Source organism: Leptinotarsa decemlineata, unplaced genomic scaffold, assembly GCF_025532065.1.
Source record: "Leptinotarsa decemlineata unplaced genomic scaffold, Ldec_3_MD MMD2_tig00000010_RagTag_RagTag, whole genome shotgun sequence".
Taxonomy (NCBI): Eukaryota; Metazoa; Arthropoda; class Insecta; order Coleoptera; family Chrysomelidae; genus Leptinotarsa; species Leptinotarsa decemlineata.
The window spans coordinates 9,439,267-9,452,584 of NW_027412538.1; the positions used below are offsets into that span (position 1 = coordinate 9,439,267).

Sequence of the window (13,318 nt, forward strand, 5' to 3'; positions counted from 1 at the left end):
CACGTTTGCCATTTTGAGGCGCCTTGAACTCCTATAATCATTATAACAAAATGGTATGGGTAGTTCAAGAAGTAAATGTCGATACTTCATCCGTTTCTTCATCTTTTTGGACGATCTTCGAATCACCTGGAGTGGAAAACTTTACCACGAATATCGTAGTTCCATGAATTTGGTACCTCTCATTCTTCAGAACGGATTAAATTTCCCCCAAAGCAAAAGGCGACACTGGTGTCTCGTCAATACCACAGGACTGCCAAAGGTGGTTTAAAACACTCTTAGCACCGCGTTATGTTGGTAGATATAAGATGAGACTGCATATGGTGGACAGTAAATAAATAAGGGTCTTAGGTGCCTCGTAGGAGGCCATACATCCGCAGTCAGAGACCTTCATATCTATTACGCAACTAAGGAAAACCTAGGCGTTGGAGATACCATCCTGGCAGGCCATGATAAATCCCTCAGTTTCTCAGTTGGGCTGACTTGACCTGATAAAAACAAAGATAGCTCTCATTGATAAAAATAACCTATGAGTCAGCTTAGTTTTGTGTAACCGCAGGAATAAACTAACTACTGCGGCTTTGAAACAGTTCTTTTGCTGAACGGGTTCCAATTCAGTGACAGAGTTGTGGTTACCCCGTTCAGCGTCAAAAACATAAACAAGTTCATCACCCGATCGAGCAGCTAATTGCTATAAAGATAAATGCTCTGACTCCTGTTTTTTATGGTCTCCTACCATGCAAAGGAGATGATCCGAATTCCTAATGACTTTACAAGCTCCAGCGAAAACTATTCTGTTATGAAGACACTCCAAACTCTGAAGTCTACGGCCTCCCAGTTGTCGGAAATGTGTAGGTAACCGTGGAACGGATAGTTTAGAATGCAAACTCCTATGAAGGTGCATCCTTTTTTGGCACTTTACGTCGAGTGGAAACAGCTCCTTTCGAGTCCACTTGACTACTCCAAAAGAATAGAGTAGGATCAGAACGGCAAGCAATTTTGTGGTAGCAATTCTGTTCTTCCTCGACCGTCCTGGCGGAGTTTGTGCTAATACTTGACGGGGAGACAGTTCTTTACTGTTTTTACCTCTTGGTAGTGTCGTTTCTCCACCCCAAGATAGGTTATACGTTTCTCTGGTATTCAGATGATTCAGGATGCTTCCTTCTTCTTCTCATTATTATTTCCAAATGTGAACCATTATTTTTGAGACAGATACAACCCTTTTTCAAAGTTGTCTCTCACATGTAAGCTGCCATTGTTGCCATGAGTTGACATTCAAAGAAGACATACTCGAAAGAACGTGAAGCAGAAACTTACAAATGTTGCTTGGGCATAAAAATGTGCCAGGGTTCATCTCCAATGAAACCTAATGCACCCCATTTCAATTTATGGAATTGAATGAAGATGTGTTTGGTGCAGAAATTTACGACAGATTGCTTATTCGTGATTAAATAATATTTCAATAAAACTAAAGACTGACTTTTTTTATCAAATTCAATGATGGAAAGCGTTTCTAGAATCATTTTATTCAAATTAAATATTTTCGCAGGAATGAGAAATAAAACGGAAGCAATATATTTGCGTGCATCGGTATGTTTAGGTAACAAATATAGTTTTATTCACCCTGTTCCTGAATAATAGGCACAAATGAGTTTATTTCATTAAGAGTTTGATAAATGTTATTTACATTAAAATGACTCTAACAAAAACAATTTCATTTGAGGAACGCCTTTTTTAGCACAGCTGTTTGCAAGGTTTTGCTACCTTTTTCATTTTTAGTAACAGTTACAAGCAATTGGTTTGGATTGGATTGTATTTTTTGGCAACGTGGAAATTCATTAGAAACCATAGATCTTATGATTACACAATTTTTTTTAAATTTTGACAATTTACTAGGAAATGAATCGACAAAGTGATCTAGTGGTATAGCCAGCCATATCACCTGATCTATCATCATTGCATTTTTTTCAGCCCAATGTAGAAATTTTCCACTGCAACTTCAGTAAATCCCTAGAAGCAGCGACAGATAATTGTAACCGATTACTGACATCAGAAAAATTGATTAATGTACTAGAAAGTTTGAGTTATTGTTAATCAATTGGTATAGGTCACTATTCGGTAGTTTTCTTCAATTGTTCACCAATTTAAGAGAAAATAAATAAAATAATTACAAATAATAATAAGAGACAATAATGTTTTGTTTTCTTCATATGAAAATCGAAATCGAATTTATCGATAAGGAATGAACCATTTTATTGAAAAGTTCACATAATCGAGGAACAAAATATACCTTTCAAATCATCCAACCTCCCATATACTTATCTTTGAAAAATATAGGGGGTACTTACTACTCGCAAAATGATTGAAGATTGAGGTTATGGATATTATATCACAATTGGGCCCCTCTCTTTTTCGAAACAGGGGCATCGCTTGACTAACAGTCTTGATCCTACCCTAGAAATTCTGATTTTCTTTGTTGCTTTAACGATCGATAGAAAAAAATCACTCAAATACATCAGATAAAATTTAAAACTTCTCGTCTCACTATTACCACGAACCATTACTATAATATTCATCCAAAGCCAAATATACCATCCTTCCACAATTTATAGAGAATGTTTCGTTCCCGAAGTAGAGAACTTCTCGGGTGATATGTCTTCTGAATGAAATACAATAAATTTGGCAATAAACTATGCATGATCTTGCAGAACGTCGATAAAATTAGTGAAATATAATATTATTGTCATGTCATCATGTCCTTAACTCAAACGAAAATTATACTTCGGATCGATATTATTTACCTCATCTATATACAATTCGAACTGATCAGTTTTCAGTGGTTTTATTATGTTGGGTCAGTGGCGTGCCTGTCTTTAAAAATGGGAAACAAATGTTACTGATAATCTGATATTTATTTATTTGCATTTCGACACGTTCGGTGATAAAATATATTCATCAATAAAAAAGCTTTTCTGATCCAACAGAATTTTAATAATATTCATGACGGATATTATATCCGATTTACATTGTCCTATAGCAGCGTTTCTCAAGTACTCCACCGACCTAGAAAATAAGCACAATTTCAATAACCCCCTTTTAATAAAAAAACACAGGAATAAATTTGGGACAATTTATTGTAGTGCTGTAATGCTAAATTAGTAATTTCAATAGTTCAGACTTCCATTGTCGGATATACAATGATTTGAAATCTCTGAAAAAAACAAATAAAATTAAAGTGAATAGCTGAAAATAATAATTATATCAAGCAATGAACCATGAAATGAAAATAAGCAAGAAATTAAAAATTGAACAATAAACAAAAATTTGAAAAGACTTCAAACCAGGTTATCTCACGACGTTTCTATCCTTAGTATCCACAATCGTCTTCGGGTGATGACTGATCTATTCCTCCGAGAGATGACTATTTATAGGACATTCGAACGGTTTCAATCTATTCTTTCCTCTTCACTAGTCTAGTGGGAGTTGACCGTTTTTCCGCTTGATTAAAAGTCTTCATATATTGCGTATCTCCCCATTAGCTTGGCTAAAGGCATAGTTGGACATCATATATGCAGCTTCTTTGAACTTTCTCTTAAATCAGTGTTCCTCCCTGTGGATGATCTCAGATTGGGATCACTTAATTTATGTTGATGTGTCCAAACATGCTCTGCTATTCCCTTCTCCTTCCTCTTTTGGTAGATTGATGGTGGTTGGATTCCCGGTTCGGTTACTGTCCCGTGTGAGTGGTGAAGATGATGCAAGGTTTTACGCTATTAATATGCTTCAGAAAGGTGTCTAGTTTTGTATTCCCATGGTTCCATACTATGAAGGTGTCGTCAACGTATATCAACCAGCCTCGGGGCTTCTTGTGGACTTCTTCAATGGCCAGAGTTTCATAGGCGATCCCATTGGCAGTCCCTCATCTTACTGTAATTTCATTTCTCGGTGTATTAAAAAAATCTGTTTAAAATCTGTTCAAAATCTGTTTTTCCGTTAATCAGCTGCCGCCCCCATACGAACGACAACTCTCAGAAGTTGAGAAACTTGTGCGAGCTAAGGACTAACGAGGTCTTACCTTTTAACGTGTGATTCTTCAAAATAATTGTTATTTTAAGCTGTTCATTTGAATTTTTATTTTATTTTTTTTTCAGAGATTTCAAATCATATAGTGGAAGTTCCGACCTTGAAAAATTCCCCATAAAATATTGTCAACCACTTTCAAATAAATTACTTATATTTGGGTATATGTTATTACTTAATTGTGACGTGAAATCGAATTCCAATGGGGAATGTTCCTCAATTTGGGTTATTACAGCAAATGCAAGTTTGAACAAAATAAAGTTGAGTTTAATTCATGAGTTTTTCCAATTCACTTCGAAAAGTGTTCAAATTGATGTTTCAAATGTTGGGTTTTAATTTTTAAAGGGATTTGTTTCTAATTCACATATTGGCAACAGGGCCTATATCAAGTTGAAATAATTTATACGTACCTAGATATTCTACTTTAAAAAAGAAAAATTATCTTCATAAATCAACAATTAAGGCAAAATATAAATTATAGTTCAATACCACCTCGACAAACCACATAAACAACAGTTGTTTTGTTATTTATTTATATAGAGGAAGATAGTTTAGGTTCACAAAATATCATATGTCACAGAATGTCTCGGAACTCGGAACATAAGTAAACAGAACAGGATGCCTCTGTCATCTTTGTTTGTCTCATACAGGTAACAGATTAATTGTCCTTTATTAGCTATAACCGATGTTGCCAATTGGTGAAATAGAAACGAATCCCTTTAAATGTTGAATGCATTATTTCATTCCTCTTTTTTAAATATTCAAATATTTTTCTAAAGAAAAAGGTTGAAATGATAAGTGTTTTTTATTCCAGAAACGCCACCAGTGTGGGAAAGTGATTATCGTTTTTTTATGGTACGATTAGTCCGAAGTTCAAGCTTTTTAATCATAGTTTCTATTTTATCCTAAACTTGTAAGATGTTACTATCACTTCCTTGTAAACTCAAGTTCAGTTTGTTAAGGAAACTGAAAATGTCAGCCAGCGAGTATGAGACTTGCTGGCACTTATTTATTTACTTGAATGTCCATAGATAAGACGGCGGACCCCATACACATAGTCGCAGACCCTCAGGCGTCTGCGGGCCCATGTTAAGAACCACTGTCCTAAAGTATTCTACTGTGCAGTATACTCTATAAAATACTTCCTAACATTTTTGATACATTAACACAAAAACACATGCCATGACAAATATGAGTAAAAATTGGGATCTAGAAGAGAAATTAGGCCGCTGCCTACACCGCGACTTATAGTCTTCATCACTTCCACCAAACCAGCTGATTTATTTTATTTTTTCTAGATGGCAAGGGATTCTGGTGAAACTAAGTGAAAATGGAAAAGTACGAACAATTATCAATAGTCGGTGAAGGTTCTTATGGGTTGGTAATGAAATGCAGACATCGAGAAACTGATCAAATCGTTGCGGTTAAAAAATTTCTAGAGACTGAAGAAGATGCAACTATCCGAAAAATGGCTCTTCGGGAAATAAGGATGTTGAAAGTACCTATCTTAGTATTTTCTAATTCTATTACTCACACTAAAACTTCCAATTATTCTGATTCTAAGATAAAGGAATTCTCAGTGTTATTGAAATTGTTTCAAAGAATATTATTTCGTTTCAGAGACTGAAACATGAAAACCTGGTAACGATGATAGAAGTTTTTCGACACAGAAAACGGTTTTATTTAGTGTTCGAATATCTGGAAGGAACAGTCTTGGATGAATTAGAGAAAATGCCGCATGGTTTAGGGGATGAAAGATGTCGCGAAAGAATATTTCAAGTTACCAGAGGTATCAGCTATTGCCATAGCAATAATGTAAGTATGAGCAGTTTTTGTATTCAAGAAACACGATTCAAGGTGATTTGCAAACGTGTTAGTCTTATTTACTAAGAAAGTCGAATATTTCGCTCAATCATCGATCAAAAAAGACTGGCTGTAAATCTGATGTGATTTACAGACAACCTTCAAGTAAATCTGATTTGATGTACAGACAATCTTCAAGTATGCCCCCTTGTTGATTGTGGTGAAAGTATTGCAATAAAAAATATGTCATATCTACATATTCAACCCATTCAATGATATAACTTCTTTTTCGTTTTCTTTTCCAAGATAATACACAGAGATGTCAAACCGGAGAACGTTTTAGTGTCTTCACTGGGCGTAGTGAAGCTCTGCGATTTTGGATTTGCCAGATTAGTCAGCGCTACAGGAGAAGCATGTACTGAATATGTGGCTACAAGATGGTACAGAGCTCCAGAACTACTGGTTGCGGAACCCAACTATGGCCCTCCCATAGACATTTGGGCTATAGGGTGTCTATTTGCTGAAATGATGACAGGAGATCCGTTATTTCCAGGAGAAAGCGATATTGATCAGTTCCATCTGATTGTTAAATTACTAGGTGAGTGACAACATGTTTGAAGCTTTCGCTGCCGAGTTTTTCAGTGGCACTAGTTTTCGGGTTTGAATGCCAACCATTTTTGGAAGATCATGCAAATATTAATCTCTCCTAGAAAGATCTCCATTTCAATTTGAATAGTGAACATTATAAATACATTATTATAATTGAAGTGGAAGAAGTATATGATTCATGCACCAGCAGAGATAAGACTTTTAACACACAGAAATTATGTTCCTTCTCAAATCATAACTTGATGAAGGGGTTTACCCAATATTTCAATTCAGTTCAGTTCATTTTCACATGAAAATTTGTTGTTTCATTCATTCTGATGGAAAAAATTCATTGTCACAAACATTCAAATGAATGTTTGTGTCAATCAAATGAATACCATCCATTGTAATACAAGGGAAGCAAAAAACTACTAATTAAATCATATCGCTCAAAATTTGGGGATGAATCAATATTTCATTTAGGAGTTAAAATAGTCTTCCAGAGAAATGAAGAAAAGAGAAATTGAACTTTCTATATTTTTTACCACTTTTATAAAAGTGGCAAAAAACATAGAAAGTCTCTATAGAAAGTCTCTATGTTTCTAACCACTTTTTCATTTCTCTTTTCTTCATTATGATTTCCTACCACGTAGTAACGGCTACATCCATCAATTTATCTTCCAGAGAAACTAAAAATAAATCAGAAAACAAAATTCAAATCGAAATTTAAAAAGTTTCTGCTTTCTTCCTCTGATTAAAATTCTGATTTCGATATTATATTTTTTTATTTTTAATTATTATTATAATTTAATTATGTATTTATTTATACATGCATATGTATGTGGGTATGTATGCGTATGTATGGTATATGTGTAAATATGTGTGTTTGTATTTATGTATATATGTACTGTACATTTAATTGATATGTTATTGAAAAAATGTATTTAATCAATATTTTTAATGTTATCCCTGTTATAAACATTTTTGTTTCTTGGAATTAATAAAGATTATTACTATTATTATAATTATTGTCCCAAGAAACAATATGTGCTTAACTAGGGACTAGAACTGCATAGTAAAATAAAATGACAAAAGTAAATTATTTTAGGATAAACACATAACATACCTTGAAAAAATAATAATGAAATGCAGTCGAATATGAAATTGGTTTCAGAAAGTATACGTTGAAAATGAATTCAAGTATATCTATCCCTGTCGGCAGGTAAATCAATAAAAACATTCAGTGCAGATTAGAAAATGTTTTGAATATCATTGAATAATTCATTCATTCATAAATATGAGAAATGAAAGTTCAACAGCAGATTTCAGTTATCAGACGTTAAAAGCGAATTCAAGTGTGATACAAAAAAAAGCAAACTATGAATTTTCACTAATTAGTTTTTTTTCAATTAATATTGACATCATACAGCTAAAGGTAGATCAAATTATCTGTGAAACAGAAGAAAAATTCGGAAACTTTAATCAATTGTTATCTGGAAGAAATCTCTCGAAAACAAAAGCACCTATGAATAGACTATTTTTTTGCATTCTGAACTATTCTATTGTGGCATTATTGATGATATAATAGAACTGTCAAAATCTACTGCTTTTATAAAAAAGTTTCTCTCTCTTTGTTCCAAATGATGAAGTCTCGCACGACCACCATAATAATACAAAGTGTTCACTTTTTCAGGAAAACCTTGCTCTCGTCATGAACAGCTTCTATGTAAAAACACCGAAATGAAGAGCGCCATTAAAGTTCCCGTTGAAAGCAACATAGGATTCTACAAACACTTTTCCACTTGGCCAACCCTCACAATAGAATTCCTCGAAGGCAGCATGAACATGGATCCCCAGCAAAGGCTCTCAGCCGACGATTTACTGAAACACCCTTATTTCACCCATGATATGTTCCCTCAGCGATTTTTACCGGCTCTTAGAGACAAGGTGAACATCGAACTCAATAGTCCGCTACTGAGGAAATTCAAGACTGAAATTCTGATGGCTACCGACAAGAAGGACGAATCTAAGAGGAAAATGCCTCAGAAAGATTCGAAGTGGAGGTTTTCCTTCGCAGAAGGTACCATGAAGAGGAAGCTGAGCAATGAAATCATGAACAACGAATCATTGAGTGACAAAAATCTTATATCACTGACGAAAACTGCACAGCGGCTGAACGGCTTACAACAGAGATCTTCCCAAAAGCAGTCTTCGTTTTCAAAAGATAAGTCCGGGAAAAACCTACAGACTAATAGCAATTCCTCGGAACTGCAAATGATGGAGAAGTCATTGGAGAGCTTGATCAAATTCAATAAACACCCGTCTGGCAATCAGAAAGATGATTCGTTTCTCCCCGATACCTCCCCTCCAACATCTTTCCATTTCGAATATGGCGACTACAGCAGATCTCCCAACAGCCAGACTGTTTTGCATCCAAGTATAAATAACATCAGCTTCAGTAGAGACCCCCTAAAAAAATCGCCTAATGTCCTCCACAACATGAGTAGTACCAACACAAAACCAGTCCAAGTACCGCTCCTGACGAATCCTAGAACACAGTTTCTGAAGAAGTTGGAGAGGAATGTGGTCGTAGAAAATATCTTTGGCACCGGCGATAAGACGCATGTTTGGAACAATGGTCCTATTTGGTTGAACAGTTTTACCACAAGTTTCTATAAGAAGAAAGAGGCGAAAACCAAGACTGACGATTTCAGCTTACCAAATTTACCAGGAGGTAAGATATGATTGAATAATTTCAATTGTCACTCGTTTACAGCCAATTTACGAGTGTAATGCCAAGGGCAGTTCTTTGTTAATTCTTGGTCCTTAATGCGAATGATAGTAAAACTTTTCTAACACGTAAGATTTTTGAGTTATGATTTTTTTCACAAAAATTTAATGAACACAAATTTGCTTTTCCCCTAAATGGACTGTTAGAGTCTAGACTACAAGAATAAAATTTACTAGCCCCTAAAACCAAAGTTACAATATTTAGGAACCTTCAAAATGAGCTATCCTCGTTTTTTACAGTGCAGGATGAAATGTGTGTGTGTAAATACAAATGTGTGATGGAAAAATTAGGATTTGCACATAACCTGAACGAATGGCGTTTATTTATAGATTCGTCTAAAACAAGTTTAAAAGTCGTTCTACTCCATAATAGTAATAAAAGATCCTCTATTCCTCTTGCACATGCAGTTGCCATGAAGAAACACACGAACGTATAAGTCGTAAATATGTGGTCACATAGAAGTCATAGAACTATTACTAGGTCTAGGAATAGACCCACTTACATTCGACCTAACCTTACCTAACCATTACTAACCATTCATCAGTCCAAATAATTTTATTTAAAAAAAGTGGATCTTCTTGAACATTTCACAAAATTCTACTCTCTGTTGAGGATCTTGAGGCTTCATTGCTTGAATTTTGGTGAATTTATAATCATGCATTTTATGTCTTCGCAAGATTCTTTGAACCGATGAATATTTTATACCCAAATCTTCTTCAGCACTTCTTATCGATGACTCGGGAAATGCGTGAAATTATGCTAAGACATTAATCTGGTTGTCTTCGAAAGTTACGGGTCGAGGCAAGTTTCTTGGTGCTTTTAAAGTTGATCCAAATGCATTGAAATTGTTCTGAATTCGTATAAATTTCTTGAGGTTCATTGGCGGTAGATTCGGATACATTTCATTGAACTTTCTACATGTTCTGCTGATAATTTTGTCACACTGTCCAAAAATAATAAACAAATTCATAAGAACTTCGTTTGAATAGTTTTGTTCCATCGTTTTGAAAGTATTTGCAACTTCTGAAGTGACGAAAATGTCGATATTATTAGGAGAATGTCACAACGCTACTGTAAAATAGTAATCATGGCCTGCTTACCAAATACCGAATGGAAATACCATTCTGAAGGGACATTTTCACAAATAAATGTTCATAAGTCCGAAACTTGACTAGTTAGGTATAGGTATGATATACATAGAAAGAAAGCAAATTTCAGCAGCTTTCCGAATTTTCAATAATATATAGGGTGTTCCATTTAAAATAATCAAATTTCAGCAACTTTTTCAAGCAAACGAAAAAACTGTATTTTTTTACCACCCTGTATTGAAGTAACGGAGATTAGGCTGACGTGTGGGAAGTGTCCAAGTATCACCTAACTCCAAACCAAATTTCGATATCATAGTACTTCTTAACTAAAAGATATCGGCATTTTTAGAAGTCATGATTTTCGAAGAAAAAAATTGAAATTAATTTTTATTTCGAAAACGGTAACAGATAGGTATAGGGAAATATCAAGAAAAGTTGTCGGGCAATTGTTGGAGATTCCAAAAATAATATTATATACAGAGTGTTCCATTTGAAAAATCAAAGTTGCTACTGCTTTCTAATAGAAGCGGCAACACCGCATTGTCGAAAATATTTTAGTTGGCTAGAGAATGTCCGAATATGCCCTCCATTAAATTTTCAAAGTGATCCGTTGTCTGGTTCACCAGAAACATCTAATGTGCCATCCACCGTGAATCAGCCTGTATATTTCAGGTCTAGCTAACGTGAAGAATATACCTCTTGTTGATCCCAAAAACGTTTTGTTACCTCCATTAGGTACACATTAAACTGGGGTTAATGAAAAATTTTGTAAAGGCCATGAACAAAGAAGGTGATGCGTTTAAATATCTTAAACACGTTTTTCCAAAAGTGATGCAAAGCTCAAGGAGAAGGAAGGTATATTTGTCAGACCACAAATTAGAAAACTGCTAAGTGATCAACCATTTGATCAAAAATTAAATAATGTTGAATTAGCTGTGTGGAGTTCTTTCAAAAGAATTGTTTCGGAGTTTTTAGGGAACAAGAAAGTAGAAAATTACGAAACACTTTCAGAAGAACTACTTGAAAATTTCTGCAGAATGGGATGTAGCATGTCTCTCAAAATCCATTTCTTGCGCTCCCATTTGAATTTTTTCCCAGAAAATATAGGCGATGTCAGTGACGAACAAGGGGAAAGGTTCTACCAAGACATAGTGACAATGAAGCAACGTTACCAAGGCGGATGGGATGAAGCAATGAAGGGGTATTATTGTTGTTTCCTTATGAGGGAAAACAATGAAACATGTAAATGAAAGTCAACATTTGCAAAAAAGTTGTGCACAAAAGACTTCATTTGAATGTTTTTTCATGTGTATTGTAAATAAAGTCTGTTATCCCCAAAATATATTGGTTTTTTCTTGTTGTGATCTTATATTTCCCTACATGTGAAAATTTTTATATAAAAAAAATAACTATAACTCAAAATCTTCACGTGATTGAAAATTTTTGATGTTGAGTCGCAGTTAGGATGCTTTAAACTCATATATAGCCATTATAATATTAGTCGCAATTTTTTTCTCATTTGTTGGCTAGTGTTATGTTCGTTATAGTAGTATTACGTTTTCCCCGTGGGTTTTACAATAACTGACTACACTGTAAAATTAAACTTGACTTCATTTCACTGCTAATGCAACCAAACACTTCAACTAAAACTTCAAACTAATATTCGAATGTCTTTCGCCTTATTAGATCACTTCGTACCGCACTGTCCACTAGACTTCCTTGATATGCGCGTGGATAGTATTTATATATGGTAATCAAGGTATCTCGAAGCCAATAGGGAATTCCCTAGAAGTCTATCGAAGCGACGCGACATGTAACTAGAACAATCGCGAAGCGCACGTCGAGTTGAGCGTGATCTTGGTCAGGTCACAGTCGATTTACGATTTTAATTTTTTTCAGCAACTAACAATAGGATGAAAAAAAGGAATTCTCCGGAGAAGCAGATGCCACGATCAAACGAAATAACACCGGTATGAATTAAACTTTTTTATTTTCAATTTATGGAAGAAATGTCCAGAATTATCGATTTTGAGTAGTGGAGCTAACATTACTAATGAAAATGCTATTTTATTTTTCAGAGAATTCATTCATCTTCATCACAAACATCATCATCTCCAAAATATTGATAAACTTTTCATGTCGAAGTGATATCGTGGAAAGTGGAGTGACCAAAAGTCATATTTTGTAAATGTTAATATTATTTTTCAGGCCTACAGATATATGAAGGCAAAAAGAAAGCGTAATACCTTGGACATTAGTTTACCATTTCCTGTTAGAGAAGATGGGTGAAAAAAATTATCTTCTATGATTTCAGAAAAATGTCTTCTGTAATTTATTAAAAATGATTTATATTATTGTAATCTATTTTATATTGTATTGTTATTATAAATGATTCGAATAAACATATTTTTTCCATACTGTTTGAAATTGTATGAAAGTTAAAACTTATTCAAGAACTTAAAATCAATCCAGAATAAGCAGTTTTTTTCTTGATTTCCTGAAGACGCCAACTTAGTTGGTGAAACGCGCGTCAGAATGAATATTGCAGTTCTGGTGATTGGAAAAATTGTTTGTTTTGGATTTATTCTTCGCCAGAATTTCCAGTTTTACCTTTTAATCTGAAATGGGACAATAGAAAACATCAATGAGATGAATTTAAAATAACCTACAAAATGTCCTACGGACAACCTTGGATCTGGTTACTTTACTAAGAAATCAGACATCTGTACGTTTCAAAACAAACTTCTGCATACGGAGATTGAATGTTACGTGATTTTGCATGCAGTCGATTGCTATCTCAGTACCTAGAATATTTTTTCGTTTAAGGAAGAGCTCAATTTAACTTGATGCTTGAAGGACAGACTGATATAAGGTGCAATATCTTAATTATGAACCAAAGTATGTTATGTTTGTCAAATCTTTAGCTATAGGTAGTTCAAGTTAGCTGAAATCCATAGTGGTTATTGGTGAT

General features: G+C 34.4%; 1 protein-coding gene across 3 annotated transcripts in view; it reads left to right on the plus strand.

Annotated features, from left to right (window-relative positions):
- The window catches only part of LOC111511594 (cyclin-dependent kinase-like 2), a 29,844-nt gene extending 17,082 nt beyond the window's left edge, over nt 1–12,762 (plus strand). For 2 of the 3 annotated variants that reach the window (XM_074171399.1, XM_074171400.1), the window contains exons 2-7: nt 5,376–5,575; nt 5,698–5,892; nt 6,187–6,478; nt 8,162–9,202; nt 12,247–12,317; nt 12,556–12,762. In XM_074171399.1, the coding sequence (XP_074027500.1) occupies nt 5,408–5,575; nt 5,698–5,892; nt 6,187–6,478; nt 8,162–9,202; nt 12,247–12,317; nt 12,556–12,636 (1,848 nt within the window). In that variant the 5' untranslated portion in view covers nt 5,376–5,407 and the 3' untranslated portion in view covers nt 12,637–12,762. Of the gene's footprint in view, nt 1–5,375; nt 5,576–5,697; nt 5,893–6,186; nt 6,479–8,161; nt 9,203–12,246; nt 12,318–12,425 lie in introns of all 3 variants that reach the window. The other variant, XM_074171401.1, reaches the window with a different exon arrangement.
- Nucleotides 12,763–13,318: the final 556 nt, after the last annotated feature.